At 44.5% G+C, this 21,422-nt stretch overlaps 1 protein-coding gene across 4 annotated transcripts; it reads right to left on the minus strand.

Annotated features, from left to right (window-relative positions):
- Positions 1-1,042: 1,042 nt before the first annotated feature.
- LOC120656430 (protein IWS1 homolog) lies at positions 1,043-8,344 on the minus strand. Of its 4 annotated transcripts, none has more exons than XM_039934506.1 (15): positions 7,887-8,344; positions 6,870-7,073; positions 6,616-6,797; positions 5,984-6,110; positions 5,697-5,888; positions 5,446-5,496; positions 5,267-5,375; positions 4,686-5,155; positions 4,128-4,232; positions 3,466-3,548; positions 3,056-3,107; positions 2,859-2,927; positions 2,755-2,783; positions 2,006-2,068; positions 1,043-1,925 (listed from the first exon to the last, which is right to left on the minus strand). In XM_039934506.1, the coding sequence occupies exons 1-15, from the start codon at positions 8,010-8,012 to the stop codon at positions 1,448-1,450; spliced, it is 2,340 nt and encodes a 779-aa protein (XP_039790440.1). In that variant the 5' UTR covers positions 8,013-8,344; the 3' UTR covers positions 1,043-1,447. The 4 variants fall into 4 exon arrangements, with proteins under 4 accessions (XP_039790440.1, XP_039790439.1, XP_039790441.1 ...); XM_039934505.1 differs by having other exon boundaries at positions 4,686-5,161; XM_039934507.1 differs by having other exon boundaries at positions 6,870-7,249; positions 7,887-8,232.
- Positions 8,345-21,422: the final 13,078 nt, after the last annotated feature.

Here is a 21,422-nt window from a genome sequence, read left to right on the forward strand (position 1 = left end):
CATCCGGACGTGACGCCACCTGACTTGGATGTGTATGGAGTTTCGACTAGTTGAACAGGTCTCTGTACCTGATGCTCTGGTGTATTGTGCCGTGCGGTGAGCCGGTGACCAAGTTGCCTTAAAAAAACTACTCGTATTTGAGGCGGACCTGGTCTAATGTCAGTCGATCGTTGCTGACTGACCGGGTTAAAATTGAAATGCTCTTTGCCATGCTTGCACTGTTATGATTTTCTGTGTTTGCAGCTTTGCATTCTAAAGTTAAGAGGAGCCGTTTTATTTCAAAAAAAAAAAAGTTAGATGAGCCGTGTAGCTACAGGTACTGAATTTTCTCATTCCACGGCAGGGGGGAGCAAAAGGCAATTATCGCTACAACTACCCACTATGAAGTTCATCTCAATGTTCTATGTTATTTATATATGCGCCTTTATTTAGAGGATTCTATTACTAATTATTTAGAAAATTCGATTAATCGATATTTCCTATTACGATGGATGAAAGAAAGAAGGGATAGTCCAACAGCTGCTACAGCAGCCGCAAAGGGCTATAACAAAAATTGCAAAAATATCTCCTTTTAATTGGCGACTATCAAATAAATCAGAAAATGTTACGATATTTAGATTAATTGAATTCAGTATAAGTTCAAGACAAATTAGAGCTCTAACCATATTTTGGCTTGAGATCAATCCATAGATACCAATTGAAAATAAATAGACATTCAAAAAGAGTACATGCTCAAACATCATTAACTCTTTACCAATTTTATTATGTATCTAGATATAAAATACATTTAGGTGCATAGCAAAATTGATTATCCTAAAAAAGTCAAAAGATCCTATAATTTGAAAAGTCAAAACAGCCTACAATTCGAAAGCGAGTAGTATATATCTCAGATACTGGGATAAACTTCCATTTTGAGTCGCAGTATGTAGATGCCGCCATTGCATTGGCAGCTTGTCCTGTCTTAACCTACGTAAATGCAAGTAACATTACAGAAGAAGTTAAGTCCAGATAGCATCAGAGCAATTGGTAAGCATGCAACAAAGAAACAAGACCATTTTGCACAACATATTTTACGACGGCACGTCTGCTAAGGAAACCACTGCCTAAATTGCCTGTAAACAAACAGCCCATCAGTAAGCTACAACACCATCATGACAACACGGTGCTCTCGGCCTCATGGCGAGCATGGGAAATGGGATTCATTTAGCTCAAGGCTCGGCACCATGCATCTGACCATAACAAACAAGTTACTCCTAACATTACAACTATAGCAAATGTTGCTAACACTCCTAAACACTAGAGAACCAATCAGATGACAGTTCAAAAGGCAGCCGAACCAAGAGTTACAAATCCATAATAGTGGTGTCATGCCGACACCTCTCTCTGGACCAATGGATCAAATCTAGAGCACGGATCCGTTTACAAGATAAGCTCATAGGCGCCAACTTCAAGCCTTCCTTCTGCGCTTCTTCCCTGTAGAAGCATTTGCTGATGCCTCCTGCTCTATTCCAACAGTCTTGCCTTCTCTCTCCTTCTGCTTCTCTTTGTCAGCATCACTCACTGCAGGAGCAGGAGTACTGGGTTTTTTTGGTTTCCGACCTGGCCTGGCTTTTCCTTCAGTGGACTTTCCTTCATCTTTGGAATCCTTGCCTTTGATGCTTGCCTCCTTGGGTTTGCTTGCACTCTTGTCGTCACCTTCTTCCGGCAATTCATCCTTTGTCTTCTCAGTTGATCCACTGACTTTATCCTTGGAGCTCTTCTCAACTTCGCTTTTAACGTTGGAGCCAGTTTTAGCCGTTTCTTTCACATCCTTGCTTGCAGTTTTCCCCTTCGCACTTGGAGTAGCAGAGATGTTACTCGGTGTCCCATTGCTCGAACGGACACCTTTGGGACGTCCCCTTCTCTTTGGAGGATCCACAGAATCACTGCCACGATGCAGAAAACACGAAACTCAGGAAATCTCCAGGCATGAATCATCATGACTTCTTTGTATCAATTAACTTACCTTTTAGGTGTTTCTGTATTTTTTTCCTTCACTGCATCCACTTTTCTTTTTCTGCCTCGTGGCCTGTTCAAAACAACCAATAACACGAACTTTTAACAGACAATAATGCCTAGGGCTGGTAGGGGTGAGGAGACAAGTACGAGAGATTATTAACATGCTTTGAATTTGGATAAATAGGAAAATATCAGTTGCCAGCAGGGTTGTACACAGTTTGCTGGCATCCACAACCTAGTTTACACCGAACATTTCCCTTGAAATTCTATCAGAAAGCAAGCAATTACAAGACTAGGAGATATGGAACTTGACTAAGACCATGGTAGTCTACCTGCCAACTCCAATTGCAGTGGAGTGATCATACCAAACCAAGAGACCATGGCAAATGCACACTACTGACTGACACGTGATGTGTCACACCAAAAGCACAAAATCACAATACTTCACTATAACACAAAGCTTTAGCTACTCAGGAGATCTAGTTACAAGTGTGCACCCATGCAAGTAGGCAAAAAAAAAATTGGCATAACAAGACCTGTGATCCCATTCTGGAAAACCATCCTCTGTTCAAAGAGTTAGTCAATTCAAGGACGCAAAGTATATAAATTCTTAATACAATATGGGAAACTTGTCCTACTGCCTACATATACATGAATCAATATCCAAATTTGGAACTGTAACTAAATGAAAAAAAAAATATAGCTATAATTTTGACATTGCAGATACAAAAATGGCTGCAAAGACAATTAGCTTACGTTTCAGATGCCACAGAAGCTCCTTTCTCCTGCCAGAGTAAAAGTTAATCAGAAACAAGGAAACAACATGATCATAATATTCTCATGAGGTGAAACGTGCATACCTCAGTGATAAATTCCCACTTTTCATCCCTGAGAAGTAGTACTTCTACATCTCCATCATCATATGCGACCTATGCTCCAAAAAATGAAAGAACCATGATGAAAAGAAACACAAAAGGTAAATAAAGATCCTTTCAACATTAGTTTTTCATGTAAGCTAAATAGCTAGTGCAGGCTGCAATGGTGCACAAATACACACCTTGTGCCTTTTAGAACCAGAATCAAATGATTCAACAACACCCTTGTAGAACCTGCAAAATAATAAAAAAGAAAGTTTTAAAATCTGGAAAATAATACAAATTGAAAGCCGCCAAAATGTTCAGAGGAAGATGCTTTGGTAAATTCAAACAGAATATTCATTTCCGAGCAACCATCAGAAAGAAAATTGATGCAACTACACGTCAGAACTAGAACTATTCAAAAATATCAAGACATAATAAATAAGTACAAAGAAATGGGTTGACAACCCTATGAAGCCATTTTGGTACATCAATGAAAAAAAATGAAATAATGGACACATCTTTCATCTTTCAATGTTAAATAGAGAAGAAATTAACCACTTCAACAAGAGGAGAGAATTCAGAATATCAAAATCTTCATTCTACTTACATCTTATCATCTGGCCACCAAACTTTGATTCTTGCATTAATTAGGCTTTCATCAAGGCCTTTGTTTTTCCTTGAACGAGGAAGCTGTCAGAAGGAACTCAAGAATCAGATTAAGTTGCCGTGAAAAAACAAAATAAAACTATAGGCACATCTGTACTCCTAAAAAAAACTCGGCCGGTGGGGGAATGACCGCCCCCGCAGTATTGTGTGATAGAGAAGACCGTCTCACACCGGCCAAGAAAATCCCCGAACCTCTGCCCCACCCTTACACAGCGGCACCGTAGCCCATGTGAGACGACCACGACCGGGGCCGGGCCTTAGACCTATGCTTTGGCACTATGGGACAGACGAGGGGATTTTTTTAACCACAACCTGAAATTCGCTCCCACGGGGAGTCGAACCCAAACCTGAGGAGTGCCGCTGGGTTCCCCTAACCAACTCAGCTAGAGGCCCTTTGGCACACATCTGTACTCCTTATTAGATATATGTATAGACCAGGTTATTCAAATAATAAGAGTATATATATATAAACTGGTTAGGTATCGGCATGAAGAAAATTCCTCACCGTACAATAGACTGATTGATCAACCACTTCCATTTTCCACCTCAACTAGGCATCTAAAAGAAATTATTGCAATAATGTCAATCAAGCATGTCATTTACCTCTTCTGTCTCTTGTTCTTGCTTCCTCTTAGATGTGCTATTCTCGGTGCTTTGTACTTTGGTTCTACCTGGCCCCTTGGTTGAAGACTTCGGCGAGATCATTTCCTGCATTGTGGTCGAACAGTCAGTACACTAAATAAGCATTAAAAAAACAAACTGAACGATGGTGCATTACTAATAAAGTTGCAGTGCACATGAAGTGCTGAATGTTCATGCAATTAAATCTCTAAAGCTATAATCAAATGAGCAACTGAATCACAAGCTTGGAATAACAAAGGTACAAATAATATGATATTCTAACTACAGATAATTGTATTAACTAAAAGTAGCAAAGACTTGATACCTAGCAACAATAAAGAGTAAAGTTACACACAATATCCAATATACAAACATAGAACTTCAAAGAAAACTATAATATGGATCTAATACAACTTAGAAGACATGGCAGGCAATGTGCTAAACAGTAGAGGTAGAATATGTCAAAAGCAGATAATATTACTCAGATCATTGGCAGTATCTTCCTCAGAAAACAAAACCTGCTAGTGTTTAGGGAAAAACCTTTAAGCTCAGATCCTCAGCAGGATCTTCCTCAGAAAGAGCTTCATCCTTCTGCTGTTTCGAACTAGTACTCTTTTGAAGCTTCTTAGATGATTCTGCTTCACCAGCCTTTTTTGCAGAAGGCTTGACCTCATCCTTTGCTGATCGTTTTGTTGACTTCCCTGCTGAATCAATAGCCTCCCCGGCCTTCTTCAAATTCAAATTCGAAGGTTTATTCTTTCCAGCAGCCTTCTTCTCTGATGACTTTGGACCAGGAGGTCGGCCCCGTCTTGGTTTAACGGGTGTAATATCAGCAGGCCTTGATGTATCATCAGCTGCTCCATTGGTCTCCTCTCCAGATGCTACAAGATCTTCTTGTTTAGTATCACCACCAGAATGTGCAGTTGCTCCAGATTTATCCGGAGGATTGAGCTTAATACTTTTGTCTGAATCAAGGGCTGACTTCTTTTTGGGCTCTGCAGCAATGGAATCTGCACCTTCATGGTGACCAATATTCAACTGATCAGCATCCACTATGTTTTCAGCATAGCAAGGTTGTGCATGCTTCTCTTTTGTGGAAGGTAGTACTTGATTAGACTCACCAGTATCAGCTGGAGTTGCATCACTGCTAATGGCAATACCTGCATTGCCATTCATAGAAGTACCATCTTGTTCCGGATGGCTAACATCTTGCTCAGCCTTTGAAGATTCCTGCCCAAATAAAAAAGCAAGCTGGTGTTATATCAGTAATTTCTATATATTCAGAAGATGCAGAGCATACCTGCGGTAGTTCGTCGGAAATAGTCCTTTCAGAGAGTTTGCCATCATCCACCTATTAGGACATCAAAGCAGTTAATTTCATTCTAAAGGCTAAAACCAATCACAATTTCATCTCCCAAACCATCCATTTTAATTTAGCAAAGTGAAAATTTATGCATAAAACACCATCTAAAACAAAACATTATTTTTTAAGGAAACAACAATGCCAACATCTTCCAATATTAGTTGTTGCAAGCTTGAAATTTAACTAACCGTGTCCTTCCCAGAAGGATCAGCATTGTTATCTTCCCTGTCATCTGAACCCTCTTCACAAACTAATGCAACGATTTGGCTGTATTCGCTCAAGGAAGTGCCTTTTAGTGATTGCAGAAAGACTGGCTTTAGTTTTTCACGGCACGAGTCTATCACCCTCTCAGCAAGTTCAAAAGAAGGCGAAGAAGATTCCTGGAAATAAAATCAAAACAATTAGACCATGCCAACCCTTATGCTATGAATGTAAAACTGTGTTGCTGATGTGAGGAAAGTTCATACAGATATACCTTCTCCTCGTTTCTAACATTTTGGAGTAAGCATGATGCAATCTGGGGTTGCACATCCTCACTTTCCTCAATTACCAATTTCATTATTGTTTCCATGCAGGATATGACAGTATCTGAATGTCCAGACCTGAAATAAGAGACAGAAAAGTTCAGAACTTGTATGCAGAATACAACATATCTGCCATGATGCCTGGCAAACTGAATAAACATAGTGGCAGGATATAGTTAAGCTAAGATCAAACTAAAGAAGATATTTACATCATTATAAAATAAGTATGTGCATGTGTACCTTCCAACCAGAGAAACGGAGCAATAAGCTTAGAATCGATATTAGTAGATTAGCGATGCTGACAAAACTACAGATATGATGTTGAGGTATATAAGGAGAATATCAAAATTAGATTAACTCTGTTGTTTCATTTCTTGTATAGAACAGATCCAAACAAAAAGGAGCAGCTAACTCTTGTTCCTTAACAAATCATAAGTTACAAGATATGTTAGACAAAATTTATGGAAACTTGAGCATGCATCCAGGATATACAATATAGCTTAGAAAAACATGTTTTCGCACATCAAGAGATCAGCAAAGATAAGAAATAGATGAAACCAAGAAAGAAAAAGAGGTTTCTTACGAAACAGTCCTCAAGAAGTGATGGAACATATCATTTATCAAATCATCACATTCAAGATCTAGCATCACCACACAGGACCGGACTTTTGCAACAGTATCAAGAATCGAAGCTCTCCTTCCAAAGAAGGGGTTCTCTATGTCATCCAGATGCTGGAAGGCACCCACAATTAAAGAGAATACATCCTGAAACCAAGTAAAAACACATGTGAGTACACATAATACAACAGGAATCATTTTGTTCAGGAGAAACTATACCCTCATTGCATCATCATCATAAGGAGTGTCGGGTGCAGTGATTCTTGTGATCTCAGAGATACATGATGCCACAGCAAGCCTGACATTTGAGTCAGTATGGAACATCAGCTCTTTCCTGACCAGAGCTTCAGTTGCTGGTCGAATAGCGTTTGATGTGCTTTCAGGAGGTGATTGCTCAACTTTAAGTAAACAGTCCTCAACTTTCTGAATAAACAAAAAAAATCAACTTGTTGTCTTCATACAATTAGAGGAGCAAGCCTAAATAGGCAGCTGGCATAATCAGACCCTTAACATTTACAGTCATTGGAGACTATGGTAAATCCCTACATCAATATTCAGAATAGAAAAAAAATCCAGACCACCGAAAGCACTTCCTCTTTCTGCAAGAGAAAAAAAGGACAAACTTCAAAGCAGTAGAGAATAAACTAGGCAGTAAACTCTGACGGTAAACATCTCAACCTCAAACCAATCAATACTCGCCAAGAAGTTCTAAGAGGCCAACACCTCCAGCTTTTCAGTCATACCAAACAGCCAAATAGAAAATACAAAATCACATTGTCATGTTCAATAAATGGAACCCTAACAGGTACAATCGAAGGAGCGATTCAAGCCTAGAAAGGCGTATTGTATGATATCTGCTGAAGTTCAATTGCTAAAAAGGTAAAATCATTGTCAGGAATCTATGACAGGGTAACTCTGTTACCAAGAATCTATCCCTGAAACACAGTATAGAGAACTGAAAACTCTTCCTGTTTCGGCCAGAACGAAAAGTTCCACGAATTCCAGAGCATCGAAGACTATAAGCAACCCAACTTGTAGCATCCCACCCGCGGTTCAATCAATCACCGCAAAACAGGTAAGAGCGCAAAATCCACCAGTGTTTTCCACTGATACTACGACAAACCGGAGCCGAAACCACGCGGGCGAACACGACACATCATAGACAGCAACCCCTAGCAGATGCGTATAATAACGAAACCAGATAAGTACAAGCGCTGGGCGTGGAGCGGGGCTCACTTTGAGGAGCTTGAGCAGGTCCTCCGCTTCGTCGGGCGGTGCCTGCAGGCGTTCCCCGACCTCCCTCAGCCGGTCCTCCAGCTGCCGCAGCTCCTTCTCCGGGTCCGCGGACCCGTCGTCCGCCATTCCCCCGCCCGAATCGGGCGCCTGCGCGCCCGGATCCAGCGCGCCCGCGCGAGATCTGCCGCCGCTAGGGTTTCCCCCTCCCGGCGCGGGCCGGGAAGCAGGCGAGCGTCGGCGCGGCGGCCGCGGAGGAGAGAGAGCGAGAAGGGGGTTTAGCGGTAGAGGATGACGAGGCGAGGGATTCCGCGGTTGTATTCCCTTCCCCCAACCCTACCCGCCCGCACCTCCCCTCCCCTCCCTTCCGCGCGACGCGACGAGGTTTTTCGGTGCGGGGCACGGGGGCAGTCTGGTGGTGTCTTATGGCTAGCTGGCTCCTGGCTCGGGGGGGCGGGGGCGGGGGCGGGGGCGAGGCGAGGCGAGGTTTGGAAGACACGGCGGGCGATTTATTGCGGGCGGGCTGGCGGGGGCTTGCGGTTTGGACTGCGCACTTCGGCGCGGCCTGCCAAAATTGCACACGCCGCAGCCCCAACGGACCTGGACGGACGCGTCGGGCGGCCATGGAATCCTCTTCACCTGGGCGGCCTCGCGTCCGCGGGGGCTCGGCTGGCCACCGCCAGGCGGGGGCCACCTCACGCCGCGCGATCTCGGCCGTCGCTCCCGTGGGGGCGGGCCGCCGATGGGCGCCACGCCGCGTGCTGCGGCCGAAACGTAGTTCGGCGCCCGGATTTCGGCTACCCTCCTCCCTACCTACCGTAGTATTCCGTTTGGCCAAATACCCATCTTCAACTAGGAGAGCGGTTGTAAGAAAAAAAAGGAATTTTGCTTGCCTGGTTAAACATGGCCGTTGTACGGCGAGCGCCACTGGGATGGAGTAGGGGTAGCGACGGTGGTCTTTGAACCGGAGGCGGCGAGTAGACGTTTCACCGGCATCAGAGAAGAAGAGAGATAACATTTCGCCGGCGTTGGAGAAGAAGAGAGATATGAACTGTGTACCGGTTCGACGCGGTGTATCGAGAGGCAAGAGGAAGCCGTTCGGCAAAAGGGGTATATATAGAGGGCGAGGTAGTAACGGACCATCGCATTAGTGGAGTCCACCGAATACGTGTTACCTCGCCTCGCGTAAAACGTGGCAATACAGATGGTGTCGTATCGCGTGGACGTGTAAACGAGAAAGATACCTTTTTCAACGGAAAGATATGCATCCACCGAATATACTTTCTTTTATCGTCACATTCCGATTACACTATCTGCATGCCTCCATACGTTGTACGACGATGAAAGTTTTTCAAATATTTGCACAAAGAGATATTGAAATATTACTGATATCATATAATGAGCTCATGTTTACTGTATAACCTAATATCATCCGGTGATTATTTAATACGTCTAACATCGGGGTTTTATATATTGTTGCTACTATGGTCCTTGAATGCAAAAGACAGTATGATATAGTTGTGCCACTCGGTACTGCAAAATTCACCCTCAAAATTATTTAATCTATCGTTTTTGTTGGAAGCTGGGACTCATCTCCGACTCCCTGCCATTGCCATCACCTCCCACATCAGAGTAAAAGACAATGACGAGGAGGATGTACTGATAAAAAAATGTTCCGAATAAAATAAATTATTCTATCCCTAGAAAACTTAAAACTTATTCCAGACAAGGAAGAAAAAATCCTAAATATATGGATATCATTCCAAGCTTAAAGATGGATTTCTCAAACATGAAGATGGATTGCTCCATCTTTTGGATCATCATTGGCTTCTCTTTCATTAATGGTGACTACTGCTAAGAATTTCCCACAAAAAAAGTCGATCTCAAACTCAGAGGTGGTGTTTGGATATAGGGAAATGAAGGGTGGGATAGGGATACGATGGCTTGGATAAATCTTTTGCAATGTTTGGATTTTGGGTTTGGGAAATAAAGTAGCTCTAGGATAGGGATATGATGGACTCATATCCCACCATTCATATCCTAGGTATTTTTCAAAAAAAAAATCCCAGGTAGAGGGGTGAGGTGGGTTATGGTGAGGGGCTTGGGATATAATGTCTAAAATTTACAAAACTGCCCTCATACCCAAAGAACACATGCATATAAGAAAAGGGCACTTCAGTCATTTATTTCATCATTTTTCATACCCAATCCCTAACATCCAAACATGGGGATAGAATAAATTCTTTATTTCCAATCCATAACCCACGTAATCATAATCCAATATCATATCCCTATCCTTTTCCACCATGCATCCAAACGCCACCAGATGGATCACTACTTGGTGTTAGATATCTAGGCAATTTTCGGTATATTTTAATTCCAAAATTAAATGTATAAACTAACAATATTTCTATGACTTTAAGGAGTAAAATAAAACATGTGAACATGTTTATACTTATCACACATATAAGTATAAACAATATAAATAACCAAAGTTTCAGGGAGTACCCTGAAGCGGGGCCGTTGCCGGAGGCATTGGCTGCGCTGTTACCAACTGGAGTAGACATCTACTCGGTTGGTCTCAGTCGAAGTAGTCGAACTAAATCGGTGCAGGAAGAAGTTCGCAGTGCAGTCCCGCGAACGGTCACCAAGATGTAGTCGACGTAGTCGTTCGGACACCAGAATGTAGTCGACGTAGTCGTTCGGCTCGTCCACCAGGAAGTAGTCGTACAATCGGGCAAAGCCTTAGTATTTTTGAGCAGTCACGCTAAAGCGTTACCCAAAAACCTGATTGCCCGCCTATCCCGTGCAGGATCTCAAGGCGAGCAAGGTTTCGGAGGCCTGCTCACGCTAATTCTGTGCGCGCAGAAATTAGCGTTGGGGAACTCAGTTGTTGCAACTGGAGAGGGAGAAGAGAGGAGCCGAGTTGCCTCAGTGCTCTGGTGCAGAATGGATGAGGGGAATGGCACTCCTCATATAGTGACTTAGGTGCTCAGGATCGTTGAACCTGGACACCATCAGAGTCATTTAGGTGATGCGGTTATGGCCATTAATTACAGATTTAATTGCACGTTTAATCGCACGATTAATTGCTGTCAACGGCAAAATAGCCATCACATCGCACCGCGCCACGCCGCACCGCTGTAAGCATCTAGGCACTCAAGGTATGTTTCGGTGATTAATGACAACCATTATTGTGACTAATGAGTTTGTGCAGCTTAATAGATCATTATCGCTCATTTGGTCATATGTCAAAAGAGGCACCTCAATTTCGGTCATTCAAAAAGGCGATCTCGGCTTTTAACTTATATTTGTCAAGGCTAAGGATCTTTCTAGTCCTAAGTGTCACAAGGTTGAGAAGGACACTTAGGTTAGTATAGGTTTTATAGTTTTGTAGTGATCGCACTATTAAAAGGGGTTCATGAGTTAGTAGCTTGATCAAACTTGAGTTGGCCCTAGAAATATTACACACTCACTCAAAAACAGCAAAAGATGGTCAATAGAAGTCAACACAACTCTTGGAAGAAGAAACAATCAAAGTCACATTCGAATCCAAGTCAAAACAGCTGAAAACAAAAAAAATCAACAGCACCGGTTGAACCGATGCTTTATCATCGGAGCATCCGATGCTTCATTCCCACTGTTACCGTCCCTCGAGGAGCTCATGATGATGAGGCAGGATCTTCTGGTGCAGCACGAGCCCCCGCTCCTCCAGTCTCCACTGCTCAGGTCACTCAGCCCGATGCTCTTGCTGCCATTCTTACTCGGCTATCAGATCAGCAGGATCGGTTTGCTGCAGCTCAGCTGAGTATGCAAGCCGAGCAGGCTCGCCAGCAGGAGGCCCAGACTCTACTGCTTGAGGGGATTCGGCAGCAGCAGGAGGCCATGAGGCTACAGCTACAGCAGCAGTCCCAGATTCAGCAGCAGATGTTCACATTCTTTTCGGGATGCTTCGGTCAGCTGTATCGTCACACTGGACTGCCTGAGCCTCAGCTCCCTACACCCCAGCAGCTCCAGTTCGACCCCACTGCTCCTCCTCCACCTGCTGGCGGATTCATGCAGACACCCTTGTCATCTTTCCCGGTGTCACCACTTCTACAGACCGGGTTGTTTGCCAGTCCTGTTCCTACTGCTGCCCCGGTTCCTGCTCCACAGCCTAGTGTCTGGACAGCCGAGCAGCGTGCAGAGTTTCATAGACAGCAGCAGATCCTACACCAGCTCCAGCACCCCTCGGCTCAGTCACTCACATTTGATTCTCCTTCTCAGCCTGAGGTGATCCGTCCATCCGTCGTGCGCATCACTCAGCCAGACCTGACTCCCGTCACGTCTGCTCCTCCGACGGACTCCACGATCGTCGCCGCGCCAGCTTCTACCGCTACTCCAGCTACTTCTGCTGCTCCGACGACTCCGGTCGAGCAGAAGTCTTCTTCGGTCGACGACGACTGGACGGACGACGACGTCGACGACTCCGCCGCTCGTTTCTCCACCGGACCCAGCCTGAAGACCCCGCCTTCTCCAGCTCAGGATTAGTTCGCCTTCCTTTTTGGTGCTTTGTTGCCAAAGGGGGAGAGGTGTTAGGGGGAGGGTAGAGAGTTAGGGGGAGGGTAGAGCTAGAGAGAGAGCTCGTAGTTATCAGGACTTTGATTCTTTGTATCACATTTGGTGTTAATTCATGGATATGTACATTTGTCGCTTGAGTATGCCGCTCTTTGAGACATATCTATGGATTTCGTTTGAGCCGTTGAGCTCTTTGGTCCTGCTTTCGATTTGCTCGTGTTTTTCCTGCTTTATCTTTCTCGCTCTCTCGTTATTTATGTTTGTGTTGTCATCAATCACCAAAAAGGGGGAGATTGTAAGCATCTAGGCACTCAAGGTATGTTTCGGTGATTAATGACAACCATTATTGTGACTAATGAGTTTGTGCAGCTTAATAGATCATTATCGCTCATTTGGTCATATGTCAAAAGAGGCCCCTCAATTTCGGTCATTCAAAAAGGCGATCTCGGCTTTTAACTTATATTTGTCAAGGCTAAGGATCTTTCTAGTCCTAAGTGTCACAAGGTTGAGAAGGAGACTTAGGTTAGTATAGGTTTTATAGTTTTGTAGTGATCGCACTATTAAGAGGGGTTCATGAGTTAGTAGCTTGATCAAACTTGAGTTGGCCCTAGAAATATTACACACTCACTCAAAAACAGCAAAAGATGGTCAATAGAAGTCAACACAACTCTTGGAAGAAGAAACAATCAAAGTCACATTCGAATCCAAGTCAAAACAGCTGAAAACAAAGAAAATCAACAGCACCGGTTGAACCGATGCTTTATCATCGGAGCATCCGATGCATGGCGGAAGGACCGATGCCCTGTCGGTCTATCTTCTCTGGATGAAGGCAGAAATCAAGTTAAGCACCGGTTGAACCGACGGTTCAGAATCAAAGCACCGGTGCAATGAAAGTCCTTTGTTCCAGAGAGCATGTTTTGGTGGACTTCAACATCTCTTCAGCACCGGTTGAACCGACGGTTCAGAATCAAAGCACCGGTGCAATGAAAGTCTTTTGTTCCAGAGAGCATGTTTGGTTGACTCCAATTTCTCTTCAGCACCGGTTGAACCGACGGTTCAGAATCAAAGCACCGGTGCATTGGATGTACTTTGTTCCAGAACGCTTGTTTGAGTTGATTAGCAAACCTCTTCAGCACCGGTTGAACCGATGCCCCTACGGAGCATGCACCGGTGTAATGACGCAAGCGTAGATACTGTGTCAGAACTTCAACGGCTACTTCTTTGACACAGAGAGACCGGTTGAACCGATGCCTATATTTTCTATACCGTCGGTTCTTCCGGTGGTCACGGTTTTTCTGCAGAAAACCTCCAACGGCTATGTGACCTCCTCCACTCTATATAAGGGTACCCCCTGGTTCATTTCAGTAGCCTTTTGACACCTTGAAAACCTGAGGCCACCCTTGAGAAGAAGAGAAAGAACTTTGAGCAAAAGAGAGAAGATCTAGTGCTTAGTTTGTGCTTCAACCTTGAAGAACTCATCCTTTGCAAGTGTAGCAAGTGTGCTTGAGCTAGGGCCAACTGAGTGTAGGTCAAGTGAAGGCTTAGGAACTTGTTGCTCTTGGTGTTTGGCAGCACCTAGATGATCTTGGTGATCGAAGTGTTTCTCGCGGAGCTTGCCAAGGATTGTGGGAGCCCGGAGAAGAAGATTGTACGTGGCTTGAGCTCCACCACGCCGGGATGGTGAACGGAGACTCTTAGTGAGCGCCCAAGTCTCGGTGACATGGGAGGTGACAAGACTCTTAGTGAGTGTCACAACGTGGATTAGGGGTGTGTGCCAACACATCGACACCACGGGAAAAATCCGGTTGTCTCTTGCACTCTCTTTCTTTTCAAGCACTTACTTTCATGCATTCTTTCATGTGCTTGACCTTAGAGATCATAGCTTAGCTCTACCTTGCTTAGTTTCATATCTTTGTTAGCTTGTGTAGTTTGCTTTGTTTAGCCGGTTGGTGAATTAAGCCTTACTAGCATTGCATAGGTTAAGGTTGTTTTATCTATCTTAGAAATTTGAAAAAGGCCCAATTCACCCCCCCTCTTGGTCCATCGATCCTTACAATTGGTATCAGAGCCTCGTTGCTCATTTGGATCATTAGGCTTCACCGCCTAGAGCTATGGCCAAGATGGGAGGTTCGCCGCCTCACTTCGAGGGCAAGAACTTTGCCTATTGGAAAGTTCATATGGCCGCATACCTTGATGCGATTGCCCCGGAAGTGTGGTTGGCAACAAAGACCGGGTTCACCGGAACTCCCACCACGGAGCAATTAAAATGGAATGCAAAGGCTAGAAATGCAATTTTCGAAGCCATTAGTGAGGAAGTCTTTGCTAGAGTAAATGGCATAGACTTAGCAAGTGATATATGGAAAGAGCTAATTGAAATTCATGAAGGCTCCACAAAAGTCCGTGAACAAAAATATCACTTGTTTAGAGCAAAATATGATTCTTTTAAAATGCTTGCTCATGAAAATTGCAATGATATGTATTCCCGCTTGAATGTCATTGTCAAGGACATTAATGCTCTTGAAGTTTCCAAAATTGACAGTGGCTCCATCAACCGCAAGATTCTCATGCTCCTTCCGAAGCCCAAGTACAACATTATCAATGCTATGCTTCAAAAGGAGAATCTTGATACAATGGAAGTGGGAGAGCTTGTGGGCGAAATTCGCGCTCATGAAATGAGTATCCTTGGTATGACCGAAGAGCCAACAACAAGTAAGTCAATTGCTCTCAAAACCAAGGCTAACAAATCCCGCAAGCTCAAGATGGTCAAGCAAGAATCAAGCTCAAGCAATGAAGAAGAGGATCATCATGAGAGCTCATCCGATGAAGAAGATGATGGAGAACTTGCTCTCATGATGAGGAAGTTCACACGCTTGAATGACAAGATCAACAAGAAGGGTTTCAACTTTGACCCCAAAAGAAGAATGTTCCGGCCATGGGGAGATGTCAAGAACAAAACTTGCTATAATTGTGGAGAAAAAGGCCACATCTCTCCCGATTGCCCCAAGCCGGACAAAAGAAAGAAGGACAACAAAGGCAAACATCGCCATGATTCAAGCGATGATGAAGAAGATGAGAAGAAGAACAAGAACAAGAAGCTTGGAAAGAAGAAGAGTCATGACAAGAAGACCAAGCTCTTCCCAAAGAAGAAAGGGCACACCAAGAGAAGCTTCTTGGTGGAGAAACAAGAATGGGTGACCGATGTCTCATCAAGCGAAGATTCAAGTGATGAAGAAGACATCGTCACCATCGCCCTCACCAATGAAGAACCACCACTACCTCCGCCTCCTATGTGCCTAATGGCAAAAGGTAACACCAATGTATGTGAGGTAGATAGTGAAGATGATAGTGATGAAGAGCTTGATCCTTATGAATTCACTAACCTCATTAATGAGTATACATCCGTCATCAAGAGGGAAAAGGGCAAAGTCAAAGTTCTTGAGAGCACTCATGCCAAGTTAGAGCTTGCCCACTCCGATTTGCTTGGCAAGTACAATGACTTGCTCAAAAAGCATAATGAGTCACTTGTACTTGCTAAGCAAGTTGAAGAGAGCCACAAGAAGCTTAAACAAGAACATAGGGAGTTGGCTCACAAGTATCGAGAACTTGAATTTGCCTATGAAGCAATTGACCCAAGTCTTGAGAACTTTGCTCATGAAACTATTGAGAATGTCAATGCTTCTACTTCATGTGATGACCTACTCATTAATGCAAATGCCACTAATGCTTTGCCCAAGCTTGTACCTTCTAGGGAAAAGGAATTGATGGATCAAGTGGCAAGCCTCAAGAGTAGTGTGGAGAAGCTCTCAAGAGGAGAATATATCCACAAGGAAATTCTCTTCAACAATGCATGTGACTATGGCAAGAGAGGTCTTGGTTCATTTCCGGAGCCAAATCAAGGCACTACTCCTTCTCCGGAGATCAAGATTAGCTTCATCAAGGAAGTTGGATCATATTGCCAACATTGCCAAGTCACCGGGCACCACACTAGGGAGTGCACTTTACCATCACGTCCTCTTCCTAATTTACCCAAGAATTACTCTTCAATGTTTCAAAATAACCATTTTCTCTTGAGTAAAGTGAAGGGCAAGGTGAAGGCCAAGTTCATTGGCAAACTCACTAAGGAGTCAAAGAAAAAGCTCCCCAAGCAACTTTGGGTCCCAAAATCTCTTGTCACACATGTGCAAGGCCCAAAGCTTGTTTGGGTTCCTAAAACTCAAAAGTGAATTCTCATGTGTGTAGGTGAACTACAAAGCCGGTGGAAAACATTGGATACTAGATAGCGGTTGCTCTCAACATATGACCGGCAATGATAGCATGTTCACCTCTCTTGAAGACCCCGGCGATCATGAACATGTCACCTATGGTGATAACTCAAGGGGGAAAGTCTTAGGTTTGGGTAGAATAGCAATCTCTAAAGATTTATCCATCTCTAATGTCTTGTTTGTAGAAGCACTTAGTTTTAATCTCATTTCTATTGCTCAATTGTGTGATCTTGGACTAACGTGTACCTTTGACAAGAATGGTGTTGTAGTAACTCTTGAAGAAGACAAGTCAATGGTATTCACGGGGTTTAGGCATGGCAACATCTATTTAGTTGACTTCTCTTCAAAGCAAACAAGTACCATGACATGCCTCTTCACCAAGTCTTCTCTTGGGTGGCTTTGGCATAGAAGAATTGCTCATATTGGCATGAGCAACCTCAAGAAAGCCCACAAGAGAGGGATGATCACCGGCTTGAAGGATGTCACGTTTGACAAGAACAAGCTATGTAAAGCATGTCAAGCCGGGAAGCAAGTCGCAACACATCATCCCATCAAGACGATGTTGTCTACCTCCAAGCCGCTCGAGCTACTACACATGGATCTCTTTGGTCCAACTACATACAAGAGTATTGGTGGTAACCTCTATTGCCTAGTAATCGTTGATGATTTTTCACGTTACACTTGGGTTATGTTTCTAGGCGATAAGGGTGAAACTCCGGAACTCTTCAAGACATTTGCAAGAAGAGCTCAAAGGGAGTACAACTCCCCAATTGTGAAGATCCGGAGTGACAACGGCACCGAGTTTAAAAATATGAAGATTGAAGAATGGTGCGATGAAGAGGGCATCAAGCATGAGTTTTCCGCCACCTACACGCCTCAACAAAATGGAGTGGTGGAAAGAAAGAACAAGACACTCATCACCCTAGCTAGAACAATGTTGGATGATTATGGCACGTCCGAGAAGTTTTGGGCGGAAGCAATCAACACGGCGTGTCATGCATCCAACCGAGTGTATCCCCACCGACTCCTCAAGAAAACTCCATATGAGCTCATCACCGGGAGGAAACCAAATATATCATACTTTCGAGTCTTTGGTTGCAAATGCTTCATCTACAAGAAGAAAAGGCTCGGTAAGTTTGAGAGTAGATGTGATGAAGGTTTCTTTTTTGGTTATGCATCAAACTCCAAAGCATATAGAGTATTCAATCAAACCTCCGGGTTAGTTGAAGAAACATGTGATGTGGAGTTTGATGAATCTAATGGCTCCCAAGAGGAGGTTGTTGGCTATGACAATGTAGGTGATGATGAGATTGACGAAGCTTTGAAGAAGATGTCCATTGGGGATATCAAGCCGGAAGAGGTGCATGAAGGCAATGATCAAGGGGGAGGACCTTCCTCATCTACACCAAGCACCTCCACGGCGCCCCAAATGGATGAAGATCAAGAAAAAGATGATCCACTACCTCAAGAAGATGTGCCAACACCAACACCCCAAGTCCAAGAACAAGAAGAGCAAAGTGTTCCACAACAAGCACAAGTCACACAAGATCCACCCCAACAAGCATCCACGCAAATACCGCTAGTGAAGCATGGTCGCATCTCCAAGGATCATCCAATTGGTCAAATCATTGGTAGTCCTTCAAAGGGAGTAAGAACTCGCTCTAAGCATGCTTCATTTTGTGAACATCACTTGTTTGTTTCTTGTATTGAACCCACTAGCATAGAGGAAGCGCTTGAGGACTCGGATTGGGTGATGGCCATGCAAGAAGAATTGAACAACTTCACCCGCAATGAAGTTTGGGTCCTCGAAGCTCCTCCGAAAGACAAAAACATCATCGGCACCAAGTGGGTCTTTCGAAACAAGCAAGATGAACATGGGGTGGTGATACGCAACAAAGCAAGACTTGTGGCAAAAGGGTTTTCTCAAGTCGAAGGTTTGGATTTTGGTGAAACCTTTGCTCCGGTCGCAAGACTTGAAGCTATCCGTATCCTTCTTGCTTACTCTTCACATCATAACATTAAGTTGTATCAAATGGATGTGAAAAATGCATTCTTAAATGGCGTTATTAACGAACTTGTTTATGTTGAGCAACCTCCCGGGTTTGAAGATCCGAGGAATCCTAACCATGTTTATAGGTTGCACAAGGCACTCTATGGGCTCAAACAAGCTCCAAGGGCTTGGTATGAGAGGCTTCGTGACTTCCTAATCATGCAAGGCTTCAAGATCGGGAGGGTGGACACCACGTTGTTCACAAAAGACGTCAACGGGGATCTTTTCATTTGTCAAATTTATGTTGATGATATTATCTTTGGCTCAACTAATGATTTACTAAGCCATGAGTTTGCTACCATGATGTCTAGGGAATTCGAGATGTCCATGATTGGCGAATTGACCTTCTTCCTTGGTTTTCAAGTCAAACAAATGAAGGAAGGGACATTCATCCATCAAGAAAAATATACTAAAGATATCTTGAAGAAGTTCAAGATGGATGAGTGCAAGCCAATCAAGACACCCATGGCAACCAATGGGCATCTCGACTTGGATGTGGACGGTAAACCGGTTGATCAATCCCTCTATCGTTCCATGATAGGGTCTTTGCTTTACCTTACCGCATCTAGGCCCGATATAATGTTTAGTGTGTGCTTGTGTGCCCGCTTTCAAGCTAACCCAAAGGAGTCACATCTTTCGGCTGTGAATAGGATCCTTCGGTATCTCAAGCACACCCCTAGCATAGGCTTGTGGTACCCCAAAGGCGCTAGCTTAGATCTCTTGGGATACTCGGATTCGGATTTTGCCGGAAGCCGTGTGGATCGCAAGAGTACCTCCGGGGGTTGCCACTTGCTTGGGCGTTCTCTAGTTTCTTGGTCGAGTAAGAAGCAAAATTCCGTGGCTTTGTCCACCGCGGAAGCGGAATATATAGCGGCCGGTGCATGTTGTGCCCAAATCCTATATATGAAGCAAACCCTTTTGGACTTTGGTGTGAAACTAGATAGGATCCCGCTCCTTTGTGACAATGAAAGTGCCGTAAAAATTGCTAAAAACCCGGTTCAACACTCTCGCACAAAGCACATTGATATTCGCCATCACTTCTTGCGTGATCACGAAGCCAAAGGAGATATATCTCTTCAAGGTGTGAGATCCGAGGAGCAATTGGCGGATATTTTCACAAAACCTCTAGACGAGAGTACTTTTGTTAGGCTAAGGAGTGAGCTTAACGTTCTAGATGCTTCTAACGTCATATAATTGCCTTGTCATATAGATGCATTTCATATGTACATGTGCTAGGGGCTTGTCTAACCTTGTTAAGATAGTGATGAACATGGGTCTTGCATGAGCCGGTGGTCTTGGTTTCGCTCATGGCATGAAGAATGGTTCATCATGAAGAAGCTTGACGAGGGTTCAAACTTGACAAGATAGATTTAAATTTTGCAATGCATGTGCTTGTCATATAGAATGCATCCATGTTTAATTTCACGCTTTGCATTGGCATTGCATCACGTTAATAGCATCACAAGGGAGCAAATCACACTTCGAGAAAGATATTCATGCTAAATATGATATATCATCTCTACAAGGGTGATAAGATCAATGTTGTGCTTTCATGCCTATTGAGTCACGTCCTATCGAACTTAAAGTTTCTATCTCTAAGTTCATAGGCAAAGTGGCTCATACATTTGGTTTTTGTGTTTAAACCTCGCTCGGTTCTTAATTTGCCTAAGTTAATATAAAAGCTTGCGAGCACTTAGTTTGAGTGTTTGAGGGGTGAGGTTGTCTCTCGAAAATGATCCAAATTGAGTGTTTATGGCTTTGGTTTTGAGAATTTGGATCAGAAGTAGAGTTTGTAGTTCAGCAGAAATTTTCCTTAACCACCGGTTAAACCGACGCCCTGTGTTTTCGCTTCATCGGTTCAACCGGTGCTTAAAGTCTTCGTGGCACGGTTTCTGCATCCCCTCTGGAACAACCTCCGGCCGTTACACCGGTGCTCACCGGTGCTTCCGATGGTTGGCGGATGAACCGACGCATAAGCATCGGTTCAACCGGTGCTACTATGTGGAGTTTTGGCCCGTGCCTTGTCTCTGGACCTTACTCCTGCCGTTGCACCGACGCCCATCGGATGTTCCGATGCCCCAGTAACGGTTCTTCCGGTGCCCTTTTGACCACGTTTTCCTCCCAAATCAGATCTGGTCAAAGTTACACCGGTGATTACACCGACGGTCTTTTCTCCAAACCATCGGACCTTCCGGTGCTTAGGGTTGGCGGGCCCGCCCGTTATGTGTTCACTTAATCTTTCCGCGGGCCCACGCGTCAGTCTCACTCACTGTTCTTCTTCCTTCTCACGAAACCGCCGCCCTCACACACGCCCGTACGCCGCTCCGCCGCCGCCACTCCCGCGACGCCCCTCCACTGCCGCACGCGCGCCGCTCCTGCCCAACTTCGCCGCCGCGCCACGCGCCAGCGCTCGCGCACGCGCCGCGCCTGCGCCCGCGCCACGCTGCGCCGCCCTGCGCTCCCCTGCGCCGCCAGCACCGCGCGCCGTCGCCTTCCACGAGCAGCGCCGCCGCTTCGCAGCACCTCCGCACACGCGTTCCCCTGCTCCTTTGCCCTACTCGAGCCGCAACAAGGGCTCTGTCTCACTCCCTACACCCCTTGATCAGGCGCACTCAAGGTGCTCGAGAAATTGCCTCTTCGGTTTTTTCTTCGATTTCTTCCCTGATTTGC

This window comes from Panicum virgatum, chromosome 1N (genome assembly GCF_016808335.1).
Source record: "Panicum virgatum strain AP13 chromosome 1N, P.virgatum_v5, whole genome shotgun sequence".
Taxonomy (NCBI): domain Eukaryota; kingdom Viridiplantae; phylum Streptophyta; class Magnoliopsida; order Poales; family Poaceae; genus Panicum; species Panicum virgatum.

Bases quoted from the DNA above. Each gene is read 5' to 3' on its own strand.
- LOC120656430 (XM_039934504.1), bottom strand. From the start codon at position 8,012: ATGGCGGACGACGGGTCCGCGGACCCGGAGAAGGAGCTGCGGCAGCTG. The intron at 4,233-4,685 runs GTTTTTCCCTAA...ACCACAATGCAG, and splicing joins CTGAGGATCTGAGCTTAAAG to GAAATGATCTCGCCGAAGTC. The intron at 3,108-3,465 runs GTAAGTAGAATG...ATTATTTTGCAG, and splicing joins TGGTGGCCAGATGATAAGAT to GTTCTACAAGGGTGTTGTTG.